Below are 26,019 nucleotides of genomic sequence, written 5' to 3'. Positions count from 1 at the left end.
AAAACAGTGGCTAAGGGAAAACTGGAACATATGATTTATTTCGATTTTCAGAATATTTTAGTAAGGCTTTTTTTCACGTAATTCAGCAAACTAGCCTTATCCAGAAAAATACAGAAACCCCTGCTAAACTCTGAAGGACAGGTGTAAATCCCAGTAAGTTATTACCATCAAATAAATTTTTCAGCATTTTGCTGAAACTTATATATACAAAGAACAAATATAGAAATAAAGGCAGCAGTGATATGAATCCCAAAGACAATTTCCTGATTTAGAAAAGAATCAGAGAAAATAACTCAAGTAAATGCTTTCTCAGCTAGAAAAAGTCTTGATAGCGGAGTCCCTTTGGGATCATTAAAGGTATTGGATAAATTCAGTATACCTACTAACGATGTGTAAGAAAGGTTGAGTTGTGAGATGGAGGTTTGCTGACAAGGAAAAAATGCCCTAGCTTAGTCATGATTAAACAGGATTGTGAAAAACTCCAGAAGGAATAGCAGTGAAAATTAAGTGCAGCAGAATGGATGCAGAAAAATACTCAGCAGAAGGGACATTTGCAGTAGAGTATGTGGTGTTTTCTAGGCAATTTGTAATATATTGCAGGATGCATCAAGGTTTCAGCATGGCACACAACTACACATCTATTCAGTAGAAAGACACCTAAAAACTTTCTGTTTAAAAAAATTTCAAAGGATCACACTAAGTTAAGATCAGTGTCAACAGATTCATTCAGTCATGGATGGAAACACTATCAGGTTGAGCTTGGCTATTTAATTTTTAGCATGTGTAGAGAAAGTATATGAAAAAAAATATGATTTTATTTCCTGGTTCAGTAAACTGTTATTTGAAAGCACACAGGTGTTTCAAATAATGACAATGTCATTGTCAGTGCTGATAGAATTTGGTTTTGCCTGGTGTGTCGTTTTTTCTGGTCTCTTTCAACTTTAAATGGACCTGAAGCCAACCTGGAATTCATCCTGTTATTCTTGATCCAAAGTCCACAATTTTAAAAGAAGTGTGTAAAAATGTAGTTACCTTTTTTTTTGATGAAAAGTATCCGCAAAGGAACAAACATTTCAGTAGAAGTCTGACTCCATCTTTGTAGAATAGATTTTATACCTTGGCATATGCACATGCATAAAAAATATTGAACCGACCCTAATGCTTTTTCTCCAGATATTGGCTTTTGATAAAACAACATAAACATAAATTTCCCCCTCCTTTGTTTCATAGTTCTTTCTGAGTTCGGTAAGCTTCCTATGGCACTTACAGTCTTTGTTGTACAGCAGTTTGCTCACCAGTACTTACTGGAGATGACAGTAACAAGCTTGACTTACTCTTCTAGCAAAACACATGATGGGTGTCAAGAAAGGTAAGATTTTCTATCAAGATTTCATTTTAGAAGGGTGACAGTTTATTTCTTACTAAATTAAAAAAAAAAAAAGAGTAGGAAAGGGAAGGTTTATATTTTTAATCTTATAAAATTGATGTCTCCCAAGAATTGACTTACCGGATAAGACAAGTACAAACAGAAAATTATAACACGCATTATTCTGTTAGCGCTAGAATCTGCTGAGTAAGGATAAAGTTGGTTTACCTTATGGAAGAGACTGATGGTTTTCATAATATCAGAAAGGGTTATATGGAATTGCTTAGGTGACTCAGTGAAAAAGTAGCATGGGATTTAGGAAAAAAAGCCTTATGCTGTCTTCCACCCAAAGTGTTGTGTGCATGTTTGGAAAGAAAAGGGGAAGCCTATGCTATAGTTATACTTGCAAGGGGCATTAAGAAGCCTGCACACTGCACACCATAAAGCCTGTACACTACTCTGACGTGTTAAGCTAGAACAGCTCTTGGAACTGTATGAAATCACTTGGCAGCCTTTACCTCCACCACAGCAATCCACATGCTAGTTTTACCAATATGTCATCAGGCCAACTCAGATCTATATATCGCTGCCCAGAAGCAGTGCAGAGCTTGGCCCCTTTTACTTAATGAGTCTGATAATATCTGTCCCAAGGAGAAGGGAAAGGGCAAATAAAACATTTGTTTCTCTTAATATCGTTGCAAAGAGGTCAACCACAAAGGTAATTTTTTCTCTCCCGCTTCTGTTCAGCTGGTTATATTGTTCGTCTCAACATCACTGCAAAAATATGCCTGCACTAGGTACCATAAATAGGACTAAGTATCCTTATGCAAAGATGTTGCCTGCAGCAAGGCTTGATTAATACCAGTCTGTAGGAGAGGGCCAGCAGAGCAGGGAGGGGTGGGTATGTGTATGTGTGTGTGGGGCAGGTGGTGGAGAGGACGATGGATTCCACAATATTCCTGTCCTCAAGGTCTTGCAGAAATTCTGAACAACTGATGAAGTCTGAGTTTGAGGGCTATTTCCCTTTATCCACTCCATCCTACCTCACAACAGCAACCATATAGACCTTTAAATATACTTTAAGCTGTTTTGCTGAGTGGACACAAATGCATCAGTATTTTTCTCCTTGTATACTAGTGCTTAGGTTTTGAGAGTAACAGCTAAGAAGCCTTTATACTTTTTCCTTTTTATTTTTCTTTCCTGCTAAGACAGATACATTCTTGGAAGTTTTTGTTCATATAACCTTCTACATCACTACTCTAGTCTGTAATCTCATCTGTTTTTATTCAGTAACTTCAAACTTTTGGTAAGTTACTCAAATGCTGTTAAGTTGTAAATTCTACCCAAGACATTTTGGTACACTAGTCCTTTAAAAGTGTAAATGATTTCTGTGTCAAGAACCGGAAGGATGAAAGGTGTAAAATGTTACACTTGCAGGAAAAGTGGAACTTGCAGATATGCATGTAACGATGAAAGGATTGACAGATCTGACTTCTCTCAGCCAGATCTGTTAACTTCATCTGACACACACAAAAAAATCTCATCAAATCAGCACAGAAGAGAAGCAAAATTGGCGTTTGTACATCATTCATTTCCTAGGGTTAGGAAATATCTTCTGCATTGATGTGACATACAGCAGCCAAAAGGTTTGCATTCCTTCATTTTCATGGCATGTTACTTTTTAGCCAGGCAATAGCTGTCCAATGCTTATTCCTTGTTCCTCTGAATCCAGAAACCTTTATAGTTGTCTTTAGGTTTTTAGTAATGATTGTTTATGCAGTAAAAGTACTGTCATACTATTTTCTGCACCTTTTATAACCACCCTAGTCCTTTTCTGATGGCTTATTTGTGGTTTTTCTCCAGCTTCACAGAATCACCTAAAATGCTGATTAGTCTTGCCCAATGTATATTTGTATTTATTTGTATTTATCTTTTTTTTTTTTTTTTGGGGGGTGGGGTGGGGGGAGTGGGAGTGGGAGTGGGGGGCAGGAGGGTGTTCACTACTGAAGAATAAAGTTGACATTTAATCCACAAATGCACATTGGTCATTGTGCTTTTGGGGGTAGATATCTTGTCTGATTTTGTTGAGATCTTAGCTTTGCTGCAAATGCTAATTTCAAAAATTTGTCTGATTTGTGTAGACCTGAAGTAAAATCTTTTTTCAGTCTGAGAAAAAGGCAGTGCTGGCTTTGGAACTTTTTTGGTGGATATAAAGGAATTGAGAAAGCGGAGGAGGAATGTATCTCTGTGCCATGGTAAGCAAAAATATTGCTTAAAGCATTTCTAGATTAAAGAGCAATCGTGAACTGACTTTGTGTCTTGGACTATAATCTCCTATTAACTGCATTTCTGGTGTCATAATGTTATTTAACAGAGGACAGTTGTTCAGCAGCCTTAATCACATGTAATATTGTACAATTAGCAGACTGTTCAACAAAGGCTTCAGCCTCAGCTTTTTTTCATGAAATATAAAGCAGCAACACAATTTCCATTTCCTCTCTTTGCATGAACTCACCAACTCGTTACAAAACACATACAAAGAGATACCTAATAGCTAAGAAGTATGTCTGATCCAGAACAATGAGATGATCTATCTCAGCTCTGTTAGGAAGACAATGTACAGGCTCCTGGACTGAGAGCAGCTTGCGGGCCTCCTGACACCCTCTGCAATGAAACTGGACAAATCACCTCTGTTTTCCCCACACACTTTCAGGTATTCCCTCTGTCAAGAAGGTAAATTCCTTAAGGCACAGACCGGTTTGCTATGCTGTTTGCACTGTACTTAGTTCTGAACGCTGGATGCAGTTGGACTCTTATTTCACACAAAGTACAAATAGATACTGCTGGATGTTACCGTGCTCCTTGCTATAGCATTGATGCACTTCGAGTTTTTTGGAAGTTCAGGTGAGGGTTTAATAGTCTGCCAGGGAAAACAGGTTAAACCAACCCCAAACAACTCCCATGCAGTCCAAGAACTGCAGAACCTGGAGAAGGGTTCATTGGGAACCGATTTCAGACTCTAACATGGGTCGCTTTGGACCTGTCCGTTTTGAGATGGTGCCAGGAGATGACATTAAATACCTTTTCTTTATCTTGGAACAGAGTCATCATGTCATAAATTGTCAATGCCACTGTTATGAGAAGGTTTCAGAGGGTTTGATTGCTGTTATTTTCTTCGTTGCTTGACAGCAAGGCTCATTGTTTTTTCCTTGTAGAAAAAATGTAAGATGAAAACGGGTTGTAGCAAAGTTGACAAAGGCAGCGTACGGCACGCTTTGCAGAGAAGAAAAAGGACATTTTAGGCAACTTTATTACCACAATTACTTCGGTGCCGCTGTATTTACAAATCCTGGAACTTCTGTTGCCACGCGGGCCCTAAGTGGAAGGCAGCGCCTGGATGTGACCCGTGACACGAGCGCCGGGGACGTGAAGGGTTCCGCGGCGGCTGCGACGTCTGTTCCAGCGGCAGCCGGGACGAGTCCGAAGACAGACCCGGGGCAGACAGCGGCGGGCGGGGAGGCACCGGAGCGGCATCTGCCCGCTCAGCGGGGCCGGGGGGCAGCCGAACGGCGCCGGAGCCCGCCCCCCTTCCCCCTCCCCCGCTAACGGCGCCCCGGGGCCGTCCCGGTCTGCCCCCGCCCGCCGACCCCCGTCTCCCCCCCCGCGGGGCCGTAGGGCCTCCGAGGTCTGGGCGGCGGCAGCCTGGCCGGCTTTGTGCGGCGGGCGGCCTGCGTGCCCGCGGCGGGGGGCGCCGGGCCGGCGCCGCTTCAGCGCCCTCCGCCTTGTCTTTACGTGCAGCGCGGGGGCGGCGGTGCCCGCTGAAGCACCGGGCGCGGGCGGCCGTCGCTGGGCGCGGGGGAAGGCGCGGGAGAGGCTGGCGGGGCGCGGGAGCTGCCGGCGCGCCGGTCCCCCCCGCCGCGGAGGGACGGACGGAGGGACGGATCCAAACGGGCCGAGGGGCGGGGGGCGTCAGAGCGAGCGGGCGGCTCCGAGAGGCGATGACAATTAGTCTTTAAAAATGGCTGCTTGCAAGCTGTCAGCTGGGACCCGGAGGGACTGTTAACCCTCCTCTCGCCTCTCTTTCCTGCAGGGCTAATCGCGGAGAGACGATAAGAGCTCCTCAGCCCTTTCCTGGCCGCCGAGTCCCCCCTCTCCTCCCCCCCCCCCCGCCGGTGCGGGGTGCCGTAACGGCTCCGGAGCCCGGCCGCCCTCACCTCCCATCGGACCGAGTGGCGAGAGGACGGCGCGGCCCCCGCCTCCCCGCGCCTCTGGCGGCCGCCTGCTGCGCCGCGGGCCGCGGGACTACAAAGGAGAAGGGGGAGCCGGGGGGCTGCGTGAGCGAGGGTGGTGGGCGGGTGTGTGTGTGTGTGTGCACGCCGGTGGGGGGCATATCTGGCGAGGAGAAAACACAAGGTCAAGAGGCAGTTCTCCTCCTCCATGGAAGAAGATCGGAGCGATGAGCCCTGAGGAGGACGACGAAGAGAAGGGGCGGATGGCTGAGGGCTGCCGGGCTTCCCCTCGGGAGTGACGGGGTGCGGAGGGCTGAAGGGGCCGCAGGAGGCAGCGCTGGGGTCGGGAGGGAGGGAGGGAGGAAAGGGAAGGCGAGGAGGAAGCGGGGGGTTTGAATCTCCCTGGCTGGATTCTCTCTCCCCGGGGGAAGCTGCCCCTGCCCGGGGTGCGCGGGAGGCGCTGCCATCGCTGCCCGCCGCCGGCCGCGCCTCGGCCATGGCCCCCGCGGGCAAGATGGACCTGGGCAGCGCCGGAGCTGCCCCCGCGCCTCTGGGCGCCGGGAGACCCTTCCCCTCCTCCTGCTGCTGCTGCTTCGCCTCCCTCCTGGATGTGAACAGCTGGCTGCTTTTCTACGGCTTCTTGTACCTGGCCCTCTACGCCCAGGTGTCCCAGTCCAAGTCCTGCGACAAAATCTCCTGCTTCTCGGGTCATTGTGTCAACTCTACCTGTGTCTGCGACCAGGGCTGGGTGGGAGACCAGTGCCAACACTGCCAGGGCAGATTCAAGTAAGTCTCTGCTTTATTGCAATTCCCTTTTCCTCCTTCCTACACCCTTTCCTTGTCGTTTTCACTTGCTTGGTTTTTTTTGGTTGGTTTTTTTTTGTTTGTTTGCTTTTGGGGTCTTGTGTTTGTTTGTATTTTTGGGTTGGTCGTTGTGTTTTTTTTGGCTTGTGTTTGCTGTGATTTTGTTCATGTGCGGTAGAAGTATGTGGCAGAGTTAAGGATGCAATAGGTTCCTTTCCTTTAAGAACACAGGATGCAGTCCTCCGAAGGAAAATTGTACCCGCTTGAAAATAGGCTGTTCCATTTGCTGGGGACAGAGAGACGAGGATAAACCGGCCTGAAGCTGTGTAGCTGCTGTCCCTTCCGGAATTGTCATGGAAATGACATGTGCACTTGATGGGGCTGCCCAGGGAGCAAAAATGACCAGTGGATTTGAATGACTTTTTTCTTCTGGAGAGTGAAAGCCTTTTGCTCGTTCTAGTCTTCCTCTTTTTCAAAGTGCTTTAGCTAAGTGGGTATTAGTCAGGCACATTCAGGATAAGGTAAAGTGTAACTCAGTGAAATAGACATCACTCGGTGTACAGGTTTGCAGGAGAGGAGACACTGCGAAGTGTCAAACTGTAACATATTTTTGCAAAGGAGTGAGTGGTCAGCAAAACTAGAACTACCTTCTCATTTTTAAAAGTGGATGTGATGCCGAGTCATTGATCAGTATGAAGGAAGCGCACCCTGACAATTGCTTTTCTATATGTACTGGAAAAGAAGACTTAATTTATAGGGCTGTCACTTTCCCCCCGCCCCCTTTGGTATCAGTATAAAGTCTGACTGTGAAGAGTTCTATTTGCTGTTATTTTGCTATATAACCTTGGACAGGACATCTCATTTCATTCCCTTGTAAAACACCCCTTAAAAGCAGAAACTCTATTACGTATATTGACATATATAGCTGGAAAATGTTCTAGTACCTAGCTAATAGCAATGCACTGGTGAGGCTGTGTCTCAGGGAATTCAAATTCTGTCTTTGGAAAAGTACTTTTAACAGGTTAAAAGTATCAATTACTGTCTTACCTTAAATTGTGTTTAAGTTTTGTTTTCTCTTTGGAGCAATAAAATTTAAGCCATATAATTTATGCCTTTTTTTTTAAACATTTAATTCAAGGTCACTCATTCCTAAATAAACAAAAAGGAAATCCAGTAACTTGTTAGCTTGGGACATTAAGGAGTAGTGGGGTCAGACATGTTGGCTGAAGTAGTGTATATGCTGTAGAAAAAGAAAGAATGAATTGATCATATTTGGTGGATTCTATCAGTTTGATTATAACTTGAGTTATAAAGGTAATATCAGGCAAATATTATACATCTTTCCTGCATGTGAACTTGTTAATACAATTTTAAGTTGGTCATTTGTTGCCTGTATGTATTGAGCACTCGGGGTTTGTCCTGCTCTGTGGAACAATGGGCTAATTGCGTAGGGATGGAGAGTGAGGAGAGGAGGCCCAGGTGAATCTGTGTGTGCGGATCTGCAGGAGACAGGCTTGCAGAGCTGCTATTTCCTTCCTTTAAAGGGATTACTTGTATCCTTCTTTGTCTCGATGCCACTCACAACAGACCCTAACAGTGCAAGGATGGAAGCACATTTTAATTTCTTAAATTTCAAAGCTTGTGGTGAACCAGTATATTCTCTGAATGGTTACTGAAGCCTTTATCCAGTCCTTACAGGTGTTTGCTTGATCATTTGTTAAAGCATTTAGGTCTTTTCACTGGTTGTATTTGTCGAGTGAGAAGGCACAGTGGGTTAGGTTCTCACTTCTGGTAGAAAGTTAATAATCCATCCCCACCTAGAGGAAGTTCTGCCTGAATGTTGGAAGGGCTCCTCTTCTGAGCTAAGCTGACACAGTGGTTAATTGATGTGCTATTAGGAGCTTTGGTGAAATCGGAATAGATTTCTCATTAACTCCTTTATATTCTTTCATACTTAGCTTTAGAAATGACAGTGACACGTTGTGATTTTCGTTATGGAAGTAAGTTGTTTCTGTTATATTGGAGGCCTGTTTTTTACTGAGGATGCTTTCACAGTGATATCTTTGATAGCTCATGTGGAATCTTTATTCTTAGAAGTAAAATGTGCTCTGCAATGAAAACAAGCATTCTGCAATTTAAAGCTTTTTCAAGTCCTGTGAGCTGGGGATGGCATGAAATATGTTAACGTGTCTTACAACACAAGCAGCAATTCGGAGTGGTTGTATTTTGCATCCTGAAAATTCAGATGGGGGCTGAAGGGGGTGGTGAATCGAGTATTTCCAGCTGAAGAGTTGGAAAAAGGATGCTAGCCTGCCTTATGGCCAAGTGATTGAGGAACTTTCTGACTTCTGTGGCAATTAACAGTTTGACTTATTATTGTGGACCATTTGCACTTTGTTTCTGTGTCTGTGAAGTGTGAGTGTCTGCTTTATACGTAAGTAGCCATGGCTGGACTTTTGCAGCAGTGGTGCTTTCCTTTGACAAGTCATGTTGGGTGTGTATCACTTCTGCAGCAGTTGGCTCTATCATTAAGAAATGTTTATGAAGAATGTTTCAGAATGAGGACAATTGAGAAGTGTGTTTGGCTATTAAAACTGCGTTAACAAGTAATTTATGGGTTGTAGACACGATCTATACAAAAGCTAATAGAGCCTTGTTTATTATTCTAAATGTTTACAGTGTTTCAAAGTTTCAGCAGTTTGAAGTGCCTGGGTGGGTCTGTTTAGGCAAGATCAACACTGAACTTTTAATGACCTAAAGTGGACACCAGTGAAACCCGTTTTCTGTCAGTAGATTATTTGATTAGTTGAGGGAAATAGTTTGGGGTTTGTGTGGTGTGTGTGTGTGTGTTTGTGGCTTTTTGGTTTTGGTTTTTTTTTTTTTTTGTGTTGTTAAGGGTAGGCTTAAAATGCTTGAAAATAAAAAGGTCTTTATTTTTCTTCATACAAGTGAAGTATGGTTATTTTTGCTGTTCTGGGAATGAGTGACTCACATTAGCAAGCATCAGAAACATTATCATAAGAGAAATACTCTGCCTAGGGGTAACTTGGGACCATTAAGTCTTTGGTGAGAGATGTGTAGTAATTCTGGCTTTGTTTCTTTTCTAGACTGAGAAATAACAACATAGAAGGGATAAGTCAAGAATAATTGATCAATCTTAGTAAGCAGGTATCAAAAGTAATTGACAGTACTATGGTAACCTTGCCTTTTCCCTGTAGAAGTACTGACTGAGTAGATGCAAATGCTGCTCTGGACTGGATGAAAGGGTGGGTGGGTGGGGGAAAAATGGGCAAAAAGATTCTCTAGAACTATTTTATTACTCTTAATTATCAACTTTTGTGTTTACTCCTTGTATTGTGAAGCATGTGGTAATTCATTATATAAATGGAAGTGTTGCTGTTCTTACTGCATTACATTCACATCTGTGTCAGTCACTTTTCAGAATGATCTAGGCCTCAGTGAATTATTTTACTTTTTTTTTTTTTTTAGGATGGATATCTGAATACAATTCTGACTTATTTCCTTCTCTCAAATATTTTTATTTTTTTCTTCCCTCCTGCTCTGACAGAAGGCAAAAAAAATAGTTTTTTGCCATAAATAATAAAAAAGGAAAATTTAGTTATAAAAAGAGAGAGGAAAGGAATCCTGTCTGCCTGCCTATGGAAGACAGGGGAAAGATAAGAAAGCCAAAGGGTGAGCAGGTTCTACTTTTATAACGGGGAGCTTCAAACAACATGGTGCCCAAGATGTAAACAAAACCACAAGCATAAAAGCACAGTGTCTGCTTTTATTATGATAAATTGATTTATTAACAAAATGAAACTTTTAATGCTACATCTGTCACACTTTCTTCCCCTGTCCTACACCTTTGAATTTGTTGGTCAGTTACAGTTTTCATGATACAGGTTTGGGCAGAAGGGAGAGGGAAATCCTGCCCCGATGAGTTGTGTTATGATGCTCCAGGGAATTCAGAGAGACAAACGTTATGAATGGCCCAACTGCATGAAAAGCTGCAGTCACAGCTTCTACATATTTAGATGTGAAAGTCAATCAATCTTGAGATGCAGCACTATGGGAAAAGGGTTTTCATTAGTTTTCCTACTCCCAGAAAGACTTCTTGGAAGAAAAAAAAAGAGTTTTCCTCTAGGCGGCACAAAAAGTTGCCCCTTTCTCTAGCGCTGGTTTGTACGCTGGTGTGTAGAAGAACATTAGAGAAAAAATTAGGATGAAACTGCTCTTCCTCTCAAGTTTTTGAGTACCTAAATCACTGGAAATATCATCTTCTAAAATGCTGTCTTTGAAGTAGATTGTGTCTCCAGATGGTTATTGTTGTTTATGTGGTAACTTGTGAGTCCCAACTGGCATATGTAACAAAGGAGGCTGTACAGGACAGGTGAGCACCTCGGAGTACCTCCGCTTCAGTTAATCTGCTTTGCCTAGTCCTAGATATCTGGTTGTTATGGAGAGATTAAGAGCAAATGGATCTGTTTTATTATTAAACCTTATCTCCAGATGTTCTTATTGCACTGCTAAATTACCTCCTGCATGTTCTCCTTAATTTCTAGAGCTGCTATAAAAGGTTCTGCATTCTTCAAGGACAAAACAATTTCTGAGCACGAGAGCCTTCACAAATGAAATGTTAAAAGGGTATCAAATTTTATTATTTCAGACAGCATCCTTATTTCTGTCTAAAACTCTCACTTGTGCTGACTCACAAAAGTGTCCTGAAATTGCAGATTGTAAATGAACAATAATATTGTATAAAAAGTGATCTTTAGAAAGAAGTTCTAGCTGCAGCCACTTGAAATTCATGCTGCTGTGAAAAGCTGTGACTTTATCCTTCATGCTCCTCTGATTACATCTTTCTGCTTCTTATGTAAGCATTAATATTCCTTCAGAGAGTTCAAAAGTATCAACAGGAATGTGTCTCCCCACCTTCCAGCCAACTTCTTTTTTTAAGCCAGCTCAGTTTCCTCATGTTACTTCACTCACTTTAAGTTTCTTGCTGACCCAAAGGAGGTAGCAGGAATGAGCAGGTGTGGATGGGAAAAAAGTCCCTTTTAGAAGTGGTATAGACTTGATTTGTCTTAATTTTAATGTGAAACAAATCACCATTAAACTGGTGCAACTTATACAGGGTGAAATCCCAAGTCAGTCGTTCAGTTACAAAATTGCCTTTGTCATCAGCATAGCCTGTATCTGATTGAAGACATGTGCCTAAGTATTCTTATTGACATCAGTGGAATTGTGTGTGAGATTTTACCCTGCAAATTGCCTTTTTATAACTCAACATGTGAATGTTAATATAATTAAACTAGTAGAAACATCAGTGATTATGATTTTATCCTTATAAAATGGGATCTTTATTTAAATTTATTTTAGTGGTGATTCTTTGAAAAATATTTCTTCCAATGTGACTTATTCTCTCTGTGCTAACATTTTAAAATACAGTGATAGCTGATATGATAAAGAGGTTTTGAATTTGTAAGGACTTTAATTTTTTATCAAAATCTTGTTTTGAAATGTAGAAGCCTGAGCCATGTGACCATACCAATCTCATCCTACAAGCTAAACAATCTGCAGTGAGAAGTGGTTTTTGTGAAAGTAAAGCTATCTTTTTAAAACTTAAAAAAATTATTTTTATTAGAGTGTATTTTTGTTGTTTTTTAATACATCCTATACAGAATGATTTAAGTTGGAAAAGACCCATAAGATCAGAGTCCAGCTGTTAACCTAATACTACCAGGTCCACCACTAAAACATTTGAATGTTTTTTCCATATTTTTTTTTTTAGTATATAGACAAGACCGAATGTTCTTAGAGCTTGCCTTATGCAGGCTGTAAGGTAATGGAATTAATTTCTGAGTTGAACATGTGTTTTAGAAAAGCATCTGCACATATCTGAAGACACTTCCACTGACTGAAAGCTCATTACAGACTTTCAGAGTTCTTGCATTGCTTAATTATCAGCACCATTTGCTATAACCAGCAAAATCAAATGCATAATCCCCCATCCAGAAAAATCTACCTTACCTCATTTTTTGTCTCTTTAAAATTCCCTGTTTTCTCATGGTTTGAGATTGGCCTTCACTGCAGAGCCTTCAGTACGTCAGGTCTGTGTTCCCTGTGTAGGTGAAAAAAGGGTCACGTTTGCTTCACTTAGAATGGAGTAAGAGTGTTCCTTGTCTCAATATAGAATCATTGAGGTTGTAAAAGACCTTTAAGATCGTCAAGTCCAGCCACTAACCTAAGCACTACCAAGTCACCACTAAACCATATCTCTAAGCACAAAACAATTTTTTCCATACTTGATTGCTGACTTGGATTTTAGCCTTCCTTATTTTTCCTCATTCCTGAACTATGAATGTCAGAACTAGATGCTTGTTCTTTTGGTAATGGTGGTACTGGTGAAATGTAGAAGCAGAGTAACCACTCCTCTGCTGCTCGGTGTCCTGCTGTGTGCAGCTGCAGAGAACGCTTCTAAGCTTAGCACTGTGCTGGCAACTCCGTTCATTATTTTCTGCCTCACAAGTCTTCTCAGAGTTGTTGCATCCTCAGTATCGAGTGATTGATTATGTGGCCCTGCTTTTCTCGAACTAGTCTGTGTACTGAACACAGCCTCCCCTATGTGGATGGCATTTCATTGTGGGGCTACAGGCATGTATGTGTTTGGGATGGAACTACGATCTCTTAAAAAGACCACTCTTCCTCGCCCCCAAGCAATAGATAATTAACAATGTACAGAGTGCCTTTCTGTGTGGAACTCTGAGACCATCTATAGGACTGAATCCAAATGCAACTTAGGCAAAATTCTGGAGTCTAGTTTGTTTGTGGAGTAAGCAGTTAGTTACTTAAGCAAATAAGTATGGGAACAGATGGCTGATGACCCTGTCAGGTCTTAAGACAGCACCAAAAGCTGGTTGCCATTGCTATTGGTGTCTAAAAATTTCAGTGTGTCTAAAAAGGATACATAAATGTCTATACTGGTTAAAGCATTTAGTATTTATTATGTTTTAAATTTATTTTGGCACATAAGTAGTCTTACACTGTGCACCTCTTACTTCCTTTAATGAAAAAGGAGGCATGGTGATCATATTTTGGAAGGCATTACTGTAGCTCTTGTCACCTTTTAAAAATGAGTAAGAGTAGTTTTTAAGAGATCAGTCTGTCACACGGCACTAGAAATTGATTTAATTGTACCAAAATGTAGGGAGAAAAGGTAGGAGGTAATGTGAGATGCTGCAGGAATGTCATTGGGATATTCTTACACATACTAACTGAAGTGCTGGTGGGAAAAAAAAAAAGCCCACAAAACAAACTTACTTTAAAACACTACTTCATAGACAACAAAAAAATACATTGGAAAATGCATGCAGTACTGAAGAATATCTGTCACTGTCCATGGAATTTATTACTAGCTGTATAGTCCAGTCTTGGAAAATATGCTACAAAGATCATGTAAGGAGGAATAAATTATGATGACACCTGAAAACATGAGTACTTCAATGAACTGCAACACTTAAAAGTAATAAAGGAGCTATAGGCAAAACTAAGTAGCCTATAAGCAAAGTGTATGTTTTCTTGTGAGGTGGATGAGCAGTGGGAATTTTCAAACTAGTATTACAGGTTACCCTATGCGTTTTTAAAGGCGTGTAATGAGTGGACCTAAGAGTCGCAATGATTTCAGAGCTCCGTGTGGAGTAAAACCCTAATGAGAAATGATGGATCTGAGCTCAACGCTGTCTGTTATTTCATGTTTATTCACAAGGTGCAAAAACTGCATTTGGGTTTGATGTCTCCTGCACACAGAAAAACCTTAAGCTTTTAGACCTCTGAGAAATAATGCAGCCACCAGGTCTATTGACTATTCTATATACCTATATATATATATATATATAAATATATATATTTTATAGGGTAAAGTAATTCATAAAGTGCCTGTTAATGCAACAGTTTTTTGCAAAAAACCAAATTCACTGTAAAATCTCTCCCCAAATTTAAAAGAAATCGATTCCAGGATCTGTTTGAATCGGTATTTTATATTTCTTTCTTAAGGATGGAAATATGCTACTACCATCATATGATGGCAAAATATCTAGTTTGTTCATGCTAATGATGTTTAGAAAGAAGCTAGCCACAGAATATTTCCAAGTTTTAAGCAGCACGTGTCTGAGAACTGTGATTTAGGGAGGAAATTTTGAAGCCAGGATCTAAGACTACCTGGCAATGGAACAACTACTGAAGTACTTAAAGACCAAGTGCACATAAAATGACAGTGTCTATGTTTACTTGTGAATTCCTTCCATAATTTATGTGCTCCAGTGTCTCATCTGTAAGAAGAAAATAACGCCTCCTGTAAGGTTTAAGACTTGAGGTGACCCATCAATGTAATGACGAGGAACAGCTAGTAAACTAGTTACCATTTTAGAGAACGCATTTCTTGCTAGAATATGATAAATACTATGGCATGAAGTAATGTTGTTCAAACTGTGCTGTATATCTCAAATAAGTAAAATTGCTTCCTTGTTAGGTCAGATGGACCTAAAACTTGCAAGCAGTCTGTATTATTGCAGAATATTTGCAGAATAACTTGTTCTTTTATTCAAGGGAATCCTTGGAAAAAAAATTGTACTTTGACTGTCACATAAGATTTTTATTTCAGAAGGTAAAGACCCCCAAAGACCCAACCCCCAACCTTGAATTAAATGTTACAAACAAAATATTGTCATATGCCATAGTACTAAACAGATACTTTGAAGAGTTACTGCTCTACTTGTATGAGTACAATGTTTTGTATTAGTTACTGCATTCCTATAGCCATCTTGAAGAACCATGCATTCCTAATTTTCAGAATGATTGCGTTATGTTATTACAGAATTGTGGGTCTGATTACAGTCTTTAAATGTAGATTTTTATTATGGACATGCATTTTTATTTTATGTATTAGTTGTATGTTTGTTCCCATGGTTTTTTAATTTTCAGCTTGTTCTTTGTTGTCTTGGAGGCTAATAACTTGCCTTCAATGAAAAAAGAGGATCATGTTGAGTATGTTAGGTAACTATTGGGATGTAGGAGCTGGGACTGAAGAACAATCAGAAGTATCACAAAAGGGTCAGATTTCAACTATGTACATTACCACTTGCAGCAGTAAAGTGTGAGCAGCAATGGTTTTGGTCAAAATCCTGGGAGGAGAGCTGGGGTTAACAATGTCCTTAAATACTCTGGTGAGCTTTGTAGAAACTTTCTATTCAAGGTGTAAGTAAACCATGAGGCACTGTGAATCAAGAAGACAAATGGGCTTCGTTGATTGCAGCCCCCAGTCCAAGGACAGAGATAAATTAACCAGAAAAATATCTTGCTAGTCATGCTGCATTTTAAATTACTTTCCTTTTCATAATGGATAGTAGTGATGAATAAAATATGGTAAGCTTAATTTTCTTGATAATGCATCTCAGCTTTCAAAATTCAAGAAATCTTTGGTGTAATCTGACTTGTATAAAGGAACACTTGACAGTTCCAGCTTATTAGTAGAACTGAAGTACTGATTAATCCAACTGTAGTATAATTTGCACCTTTAATTGTTCTCTTTTTTTAATCTATAGATTAGTAGGGTGTGTATGTAAAAATATGTATTCCTCATAAAGAAAATGCAGAATGATAAACCAAAACAAACACAGAATTGCTCACATTCATGTTTGTGTGTGCAAGCTCAGTTGATGAATGTACTTTGGAGGTTACTTGATAATCAAATGTATATGGGATATATGCAGGATGCTCCAAAGCAGTTATGGGGAAGGGGGAAATAACCTGTGTGTTTCATAGGAAATATCATAGAGCTGCTGTAATTAAGCTGTGTACTTCTGTAGTCCTTTTGTATCAGCAGATCTGTTTTGTTTGCTTCTTAAGTTACTTTTTAGAAAAGCCTCAGTTGACTTAAAGCATTGAACAGGAGCTAGAAGGTGGTCTTGAGAAATGACAAATACTTGATCAATAGCTGCTTTGGGAAAAATACAACTTGCACTTGTGTGCACAGCTGTAATATGTTAAGACAACTGTTAGAAAAGATTTTTGCAGATGTTTTCTAAAACCTAATGGTGATATAAATATTAACTCCAGAACATTTGTATTTAAATCTTTGGGTTTTTTTTTTTTTTCCTGGGTGTTTTTTAATAGCATGTAACTTTGTGGGAATAATCTGTAAGCATCTATTTTAAAAATCAAATTGACACAATTTTTTTAGAGCTTTTAATTTCCAAAATCCCTATACTGGGTTCTATATTCAAGGAAGTACTTACCTCTACACATCTGTATCATACTTTTTATCTGGCTTAGTTAAGCACGAAGTAGGAGTGTTGTGATGATGCTTTAGACTGACTGTTCCAAACACATACTGTGTGTCATTCAGTGAGTATATGGGGGGCATACCTGTTAATGCAGGTATAAATGTTGATATAGGTTAGAGGTTGATGAATACTTAGAGAATTGATCTTGGAAGCTGTCCTGCATTCAAATAAGGCAGGGAGTCAAAGTTGGACTGAGTCTGTAGTTGGTCTATCTTTTTTTTTTTTTTTTAAAAGCAGCCAGGGGGGATATTGTAACTTACGTTGTTTATGTTGTAACTTTCTAATCTCCAAGCTTCCTTGTTGGCTTTATGTAATTCTCTGGGTATGGAGGTAATTATTATGCTGCAAGTCTGGAAGAATGACGAAGCTAACATGCTAATTTTAGTTGACCGCACCAGATCTTTAGTAGAAGAAATATTCTTTGTTGTCCTCATGGTTATGCAATTGGAGGCTTAGACTTCAGCGTACCATATCGCTTATTCTGGTGCTACTTGAAAGCATACTTTTTTTGAATAAAGCAACACTATTTGATAAAGGAAATTCTCAGGTATCTTATGTTTAAAAATTTACAAATCTTCAAGAAGCAGCAACTTTTGTGTTCTTCCTTCCTTTGTCATGTTTTTGAGTCTTTCTCTCTTTCAATTTCTCAGTTTTTATTTTTTTCTGTTTAGGTTGCTTTGTTTTGCTTTTAACAGACCAGAAGTATTTAGGAGGCTTTCTGAGATGATGTCAACCTATAATCTAACAAGTTCTGCAAGCTCATCTTCAGTATATCATGTATTGATGAAGTATATGTGTTCTGATTATATAGTTTAAACGATAGGATGACTTTATTTTGTGGTTGTTTGTTTTTAAGGACAGCTGATCATCCTTGTTGAATTATCTGTTCTTCGCTTATTACATTCTTCTTGGTAGCATATACTTGCCTTATAGTTAAGATGATGTTGTAGTCTAAAAGATCTTGTCATTGCTTCCAAAGAAAAGTGGAAAATGCTCTTAAAAAATCTGGATGGAAATGTCTGGGAACCTGCAAACCACGGCTTTGAAGGAAATTATGGAACTGAGGTTAGGCTTGTGTGTAAGAATATTGCTGTGCAGAAGAAGTTGCATATCCTAGTCAATACATACTAGCATTACATGTTTCTATTTGTGCATGTGCTCATCACCATAGGCTAGTAATATTGTTCAAGGCATCTCTGTACTAGAGTTCAGTGGTAACCTCGGTTACAGGCTGCACAAATCTGGCCTGCTTGTTGCTGTGAATCTTAAGGGTGGATTTTTTTTATAACAGGTATGAGAGTTTTGGAGGATATTATCTGTGCTTAGTAGTATCAGAAGGATTTTTAGTTTGTTTCTCCTGCCCAATACTGACTCTTCCTTAGTACAGATTCACTTCTGCAGTTCTTGAGGGTTTTGTGTGCCTGTATGCTTTGTGACTCCTAAGTTATTAGCTCAGACAGCAAAGGAAAAATTGCATAGCCATGTGGATACGTGTGATGTCTGCATATCAGAAATACTGTATGTCTGCTCATCTAATTAATCATGTTGAAGTTTCAGGAGGGGGAAATAGACTTCTTCAGAAGTAACTTTCAGAAGCTATGTGGATAATGAATGCAGTTCATAGGTTCCATGTACTTGCAGAAGTATTTCCTTGACGTGGGACTTGAAAGAAACTCTCTAAGGAGGCCACTCCATGCAAAGTAAGGTGTGTTGTAGAAACAGGTGAAACCTGAGCATGTTCACAAAAGAGGATTTAGGGCTTGTAATTGATTCAGGATAGGAACTTTTTTATATTTTTTTGAGACAGGTAAACTTTTATGATGGTATATGCCATCAGAAAGCATTCATGGACTTAGTGGCAGTTGTAGGATAAAAATTTAATATAAATATTAATTTAATAAATCATGTCAATTGCTATTTAATAAAAATATTAAGAAATAAAATTATATTAATGTATTTGATTTCTGTTCAATTAGTGTTTATTTTATAACAAGGAGTAAGACTGTTCATAACTTTGCACTTGCAATTGGACTGCAGGCCTGACTCAGTTGTTACAGTCTTAAGATGTAATTAGTCTCTTTAATTTGAAGGTAAAGTTCAGGAAACTCGTATAATGGAATGGAGAATCAGACTGTTAAAATTACGTGTATATGAGAATAGTGCATCTTTCATGTATAGGTGGTAAAATGTTTGCTATCCTGCATTTTTTAAAAAAATATGTGTATGTATGTACTTATGCATCACCTTGTAATCTTGTAACATCTTGAGTTACTTTGCCTATTGTATTTGTCTTAATTTTTAAAAACTAGAGCAAAATGAAGGAAAACAAAATTTCCCAATAAAAGAATGTAAGGATAATTATAGAAAAGAACGACACTGACAATCAGTGTTTGTGATACTTCATGCCATATGCTTTTGAAGTTTGTATGGCTGGATACAATGAGTCCTTTTTAGATGGATTTTTAAATGATACAAATAAGTTGGTGAAATAATCTTTTCACCTAATTAACTTTATGGGACTGCATTTATCTTCCTCGTACTTTTAGAATCAAGGTGTTAAGTTTTCTTCCAATGCTGTGAATGTCTTTATTATATGAACAGTTCTCATAGGTGTGATTGAATTACATTCCCGTTGCATTCAGAAGGAAAAATAATTATGAACTGTCTGCTTTTAGTTAGAATTGTGGTTCCAAATATTTTCTTTGAGTTAGAGATGTCCAAGGGAATGCTCTCCTTAAGCATGTTTTATGCATGTAAAGAAAGAGTAATGCTAGCTTTTGCTTAAGCAAATTTTCTATCCTCTCTTAAAATATTTTTAATTTGTCCTTGTCTGAAGCTTCTTTAGAAAAATATATCATGAAATCTCTGGGAGCTTTACTGTGTTTGGATGCAGAAGAGAAATTAGAATCCTACCATGGAACAGAATGGGCACTTGGAAAACAAAACAGTAACTGGACTATGGGGTGTGACTGTTCTTTGGGAGTAGCTGGGTTTTGAATTTATGTTAAAGAGCACAGAAGGAAAAGCATTCAGGATGTTTGAATTGGGGTTGATGTGCTGAAGGGTAGGAGAAAAAAAATCTTAATATATGTGGGTTTTTTTGTATAACTGGTATGAAGTAAGAATACTTGATTCTATATGTGTTTAGTCCTGTTTCTGTTGCTTCATCAAAGTAACGTAACATCTCATTTTATTAATTCTCCTCCTGGTTGCAATAAAATAGCAGTATATGCATTACTTAGTAGTATATGTATTTGTCAGGAATGTCTGGAGCTGTTGGCAGCATGGGAGACACTTTTTCTCAACCAATTTTTTCTGTTGTTGGTACTAGAAATAATGTGATATTCTAGGAATCAAGCAACAATCTTTTGTAGGTGTCCAAAAATGTTATCAAAGTACATTCAGTTGTCTGATTTAGTGATACCACCACCTGAAGCAAATCTGAAGCAAAATTCATCTCTTTATGTGTCTGATGGACTGAATCTACAGGACTGTATGAACAGAAAGGCCTTTTGTGTTAATACTTGTTGGTCAGATGCGTTTGTCGAGTTATTAGCAGTTAAAGCATTAAACCAGAAAGGTTTTAGTTATATGTAGAGGGCCATTTCTGATTGAAATGTGTGGTAACTGAACATCTTCCAAAGGTTTCAAGTTTTTCCGCATTGGGGGGAAAAAAGCCCCAGGTAGAAAAGAAGTAAAGTTTATGAAGACCAGTAGATCTGATCAGCTTACCTTTTTCCTCTATAGATCTATACTTTGGATAGTGCAGATCCTGCTATCTGTATTCGGGAACTGTTATTTTTCGCAAATGCAACCTCTGCTCCAAGGGGTCTCATTGTGTTTGGAAAAATTCCATTGAGGGGGTTGCTCTGTTCAGTTCGAAGACCGAGGAAGGTCTTTTTGCAGAGAGTCCTGCAAGTACTTTAATGCCACTTCAGTCAGCCTTCCAGAGTCATAGATTTTTCCTGTCTGTGCCTTGGAAAAAACTGTAGTTTCTTGCCTCATTCCAGATGGAAACCTTAGGCAGGACCTCTTATATGCTACTTGTGTATCATTCCCATACACAACTGTAGTGTTCTCTAAGAATCATGTAGACAAGTTAGCAATGGCTATCACTCAGTTGTGACTCTACATCAATTGCTTGGTGTCAGTTATTATTCTTAGAAGAATAACTTTTAGTCTATGTAACGCTCAGGTAATTTACATGTAGAGCTTTATTTGCTTATCTAACATTCCTGTGGACAAATGCTAACTTTCTCAGGAAAAACTGAGAAGCTTGCTTATTTTCCAGTAGTTTTTCATATATTTTTTCCTGTTCATTTGGATGGATACGCAAGCAAGTGTATCAAATACTATGAACTGTTAGTAGTCAGATTGTATTGTAATGGAATTTTTCAAACTGGAGCCTGAGAGAGTGGAGTGATCAGGATGAATTAAAGCTCAGTATTTGATGCCAGAGTCTGGTTTTATTTCTTCTTGAGTATCAAATCTTTGGGAAAAGCAATCTGAAAGTAAATAAATGCCCAACAATCAATAAATTTGAGATCATAATGGAATTTTGAGGGGAAAAAATGTAAAACAATCATAAAAACTCTCCCTTGCAAAATGATAATCAAATCGATTTTTTTTGAAAGCTCTGAAATGAGTACTTAGGCATTGTCCCTATCTGAAAACTGCTGTGTGATAGTGAGTTTGAGAATTTAATTTCTATGAAAAATGCTTTAGAGGTTTTCTTATTTATGCTTTCTTTTCCATATCTTTTACTGATGTTTAAATCTACAGAGAAGTTGTGAATTTGTTTCATGTTGCTCTGTTGTGGTGAAACTACTTAAGTCATAAACAGATTTAATTGCATAATCTAATGGGGAGGGGGGGGGGGGGGAGAGGTGGCCTGAAGAGAGGGAGGAAACATGAACAGAATTAGAAATTAACAGATAAAAAAAGAGAAAGTTTTGTTACTAAGCTCTACAAGCAATGCAGTACTTGGGAAATGCAGAACCAAACACCTAGTTTGTTTTTCCTTTAACTTAAATAATACTTGTAAATGACAGTTTACATATAAAGAAAAAAAAATTCTAAATGACAGAAGGCTTTGTAGCACTGCTCACGGCATAGGCAATGTTTTAGCTATGTTAGTCTTTTCTTGCCTCAACTACTGCAGTTCTGATTTCTTCTGAGCTGGCTCTGCTCCGGTGTGTATAAGCCCTGCAATAAAATACTTTGCTTTGTTTATGACTTAGATTCTATCAGCCTCTTGTGCATCTCTCATAAGGACTCCTGCTCACCTCAGCTCTGCTAAATGGGAGGAAAAGACACTATTCAGCCCTGCCAGAGCTCTATTTTAATTGTAGTTCCTCACAGTTTGGGAGACTGACAATAATCATTAGCTCCAGAACCAGAGGTCAGAAACAATCTATAGGTCTTGGGTATTTTTTTTTTTTTTTAAGGGAGAAATACTGGAGCATGTTCACTTTGGATACAAGTTTACAAGTACGGACCATCAGCTCACTGATGATGGTCTTTCACCGCCAGTGCAGTTATTTCATGAAAATGTTATGTTTAAGTAATGACTGAACTATGTTTAACATAAAATTAGTGACTTAGATTATTAATTGGAGAACAATAAGTAGGACTTGTAAACGATGATTTTAATTTATAATTCTCCAGTTATCAAAGCTGTGTTACTTTCTTTTTTTTTTTTTTTTTTAACTTCTCTAGGTGAGTGTTGCAGTTGTCTGAAACTGCTAAAAAGTTACAGGCCGAAGCAATGGGGTAAAAATGTTAACTCTGAGCCTTACCGAAGAAGGAACAGGGCAGCAGGAAGTTTTCATTTACCAAAAAATAAAAATGTGACCAACACTGAGAATAAAAATATTAGAGCTGTCAAGATTGAACAAACATAAATGCTGAAGTTTAGTATTTCTATTATGGTTCAGCCTTCATAGGACATTATTTGGCCTTGCATTAGAAATTGCAAATAACAATTATTGTTGCATTTGTTCTGGGATAAAGGAAAATTATTTGATCCTTGTGGTATGTTAATTTCTAGTTGTCAGTTGTAGAGAGTGGTCAGTTGTAGAGTATTGCAATTTTCTGTTATTTAAATGTAAGTTTTTAAAATTGCTAGGTGCTTTTGCCTCAGCATGTGAATTTTTATTTTAACGTGAAGCTTCTTGATGATGCCTGGCTCCCAAAGTATTTTTAAACCTTTTCGAGTGCTTTGATTTTTTTTCCTAATGACTTGCCTGCCTTCTCAACGTTCTGGCAAGTTGGGATTAATTAAGAAGGCGGGCAAGTTGGGATTAATTAAAATGGCTTGTCTGTAAAGCAGCAGGGATTTGTATGAGTTTAAAGGTGAAGTCTTGCATATAAAAGCAAACTATTTCTAAAACAGATAAATCTGTATATGTGTGTGAGTATAGATCTGCTTGTAATTTATGTATGTATATACAAATAAACTTGAAAACAGAATTTTCTGGAGTCTACATGGAAGTCCAGATGCCATGCTGATAGTTGACTTGAAGCAGCTACCCTGTGTACTGCAAACCTTCCCTTATCTGGGGTTAGTGCCTCTAGTCGTTGTGCTGCTGAATGAGCGGGAAGGAGAAGGATGAAGACTTTCACCTTTTCCTTACATGCTCATATTATAAAATAAAATCAATACACTTCTGTGAGCTGTGTTCCGAGATTGCTTATCAATATCTCTAAGGAGTGAGGTAGCCAGATTCACGTGTCAGGGTAGACATGACATCCAACTTGAACCGATTATGTCCTTTTAGGAATTCCTGGAAGCACGGCTGTTGAAGTTCACAGGCTGCAAGATGGAAAAAAAATAATGTGGCTGTTAAGAACAGCTGTCTTCAGGACCGGACAGCAAAGCTAAGCATTTTGAATTACAATTTAGGCTTGAATACTGCTCTTACCCTACTTCAGTCTACAAGCTACTCTCTTCTTCCTTTCCCTCAGGATTTCTGTCTGGTGTTACCAGCCAGAGTGTTTGAAATTGCTGGTTGTTGACATCTCTGCAAAGGATTAATCTCTCTCTTCCCCCACCGTTCCCCTACCCTTGCAGGATTTACTGCTCTAGTCCATGTACGTTATTTTAGGGGCAAAGGCATCACTTGTTTGCAGGGACATAAAAGCTGTGTGAAAACATAGTTTAATGCTTCTGGTTTTTTTAATTACGAAAGTAAAATCAAGCTTTGGCTACCTATATGTGGCAAACACACAGTTCCCCTTTATTATGCTCAGAGACATTTTATATGGAGGGGGTGTTATGTACTTAAATAAAAGAACAAAAGAAAACCATCCCAAACCCCTGTGAACAACTCTAGCAGAAAAATCTGAAACTTGATCAGATATTTTTTAAAACTATCCCTATAATGACTTTGTATACATGATTTTATCACCTTGATACATGACTATTTTTGTATATAGTCCCTTATCCAAAAGAGCTATTCTCTCTCGGTTTACTTTTCTTTTTATCCTCTTTGTACATACAGAGCATGTCATATTTTTACCTTGAACTTCATTGCGCCAGGATAAGTGCCTTCTTCCTAGGCTTCTGTTTCTTCCAGTCACTCGAATAGCATTCTCTGTACATGTTCCAGTTTAATCTTGGCTATTCTGTTTCCTGGATATGGCTTTGCCTGTCTCCTGTGCTACGGTACTATTTCTGCCTGACTGCTTCTGGAGATCTCACATCTGGATCACTGCCTGATCGCTGGAAATCCCATACTGTAGGATCATTTATCTTTTTTTTTCTCTTTTTTCTTTTTTTTTTCCCCCCCCTTTTTCTTCCCCCCCTCTTGGCTGTATCTCATTGGTGGCCTATAGTCATTCTGCTGTTTTAATTTTCTTCTTCCTTCAGTTAAAATTATTCCCTTCACTTCTAAGTGCATGATTTTACAGACTAAATTATTAAATTTAATCTCTTTTCTGTAAGTCAAGCATCAACATCACCTAATTCTTTGCATGGAGTATATTCATCTCTAACAGTATCAACAACTTCATGCCATCAATATATTACACTAGCACACTTGTGTTGTCATTATTAAGTATCTTTTAATGTCAGCTTTTGACTAGCTCCGCTATCCAATATTAATCCCCACATAAGCTGAGTTGTTTTTTTTCTTATGGGCAATCTGCTGGTCCCATTTCTATGCAGCCTGTTACTTGCATTATGGTTCTCATACTTGATCTCCAGGTTTAACTAATTACACAGCTTATTATTGAGTCTCCACATAACAGTGATTTTCTTTATAGTTGTTTTATCAAAGATAAAGAGTGTGATGTTAATAAATTTATAATGCATTTCATTCTACTTTCCCCTCATCTATATTTTTAGATTAAACTATAAATTATAGAATAAGAAGCTAGACTAATAGATTATATTAATTCTGAGCAATTCCTTCCCTTTTTGCATTAAATTTAGGTACAATATTAGCTAGAATATGACAAATGGTACAGTTGAATTTATTTAATAAAGTGCCTACTACTTAAGTTGCAAGGATGTCTTGGGTCTTCTGTTACCCAGTGTTCTTGTGTAGAGATTCTTGTCTCTGTTCTGGTAGGACAATAAGTTCTTTGAACTCTGTTAATTTTAACTGTGATATTATCCAATTCTATACACTTATTTCCATGAGCTGTCTTGCTTTCGCAAGATAATACTTTACATCATCATCCTGAGTGAGAACTTTTGAACATTTCATTGTTTTGTGTTACCTTTTATTTCTGTTGCCTCATGCTTCCTGATGTTTTTTGTCAATTGTTTGACAAGTTTGCAATCATGTGTCTGTATATACACACACTCATACAAACACATGATGTAACAAACTATCCTTAGCTGAGAACATTACTTTTTGAAACTTGGACAAGAATTGGTCCTTTTAGGATTATTAGTGTTATACACTAAAGCTCAAGTGTTCTGATTGTATAGTTGATTGCCTTGCCTTCTCATGTATACATTCCTAAAAAGAAAAAAGAAAAAAAAAAAAAGGAAATTAGAACAGAAGGTAATGCTGAAAAAGTTACAGATTATAATCACAGCATCCCAGTTTATCTTTTAAGATGTAACTAGATATTAGATAATTCAAGGCTTGTTTTACAGTTCTTCATTAGATATGATGTTTTAGCCTCACTTGGAATTTGGGCAGTATTTTAATTCTGACTTGAATTTCCACCTTAAAAAGCGATTTCATGTTGTCTGTAAGGTAAAAAGACAAGGTTCATCTCCATTGCTCCACAAATTTTATTTATTTAGAACAGAACATTAGTT

The 26,019-nt window shown here is 38.7% G+C and overlaps 1 protein-coding gene across 2 annotated transcripts in view; it reads left to right on the top strand.

Annotated features, from left to right (window-relative positions):
* Positions 1-3,585: 3,585 nt before the first annotated feature.
* Positions 3,586-26,019, top strand: part of ATRNL1 (attractin like 1) — a 525,478-nt gene continuing 503,044 nt past the window's right edge. The window contains exon 1 of one of the 2 annotated variants that reach the window (XM_056352650.1): positions 3,586-6,381. In XM_056352650.1, the coding sequence (XP_056208625.1) occupies positions 6,092-6,381 (290 nt within the window). In that variant the 5' untranslated portion in view covers positions 3,586-6,091. The remainder of the gene's footprint in view (positions 6,382-26,019) is intronic. The other variant, XM_056352649.1, reaches the window with a different exon arrangement.

This window comes from Falco biarmicus, chromosome 9, assembly GCF_023638135.1.
Source record: "Falco biarmicus isolate bFalBia1 chromosome 9, bFalBia1.pri, whole genome shotgun sequence".
Lineage (NCBI taxonomy): Eukaryota > Metazoa > Chordata > Aves > Falconiformes > Falconidae > Falco > Falco biarmicus.
The sequence above is the reverse complement of the archived record's forward strand: the minus strand, read 5'-3'. Positions and strand labels throughout refer to the sequence as shown.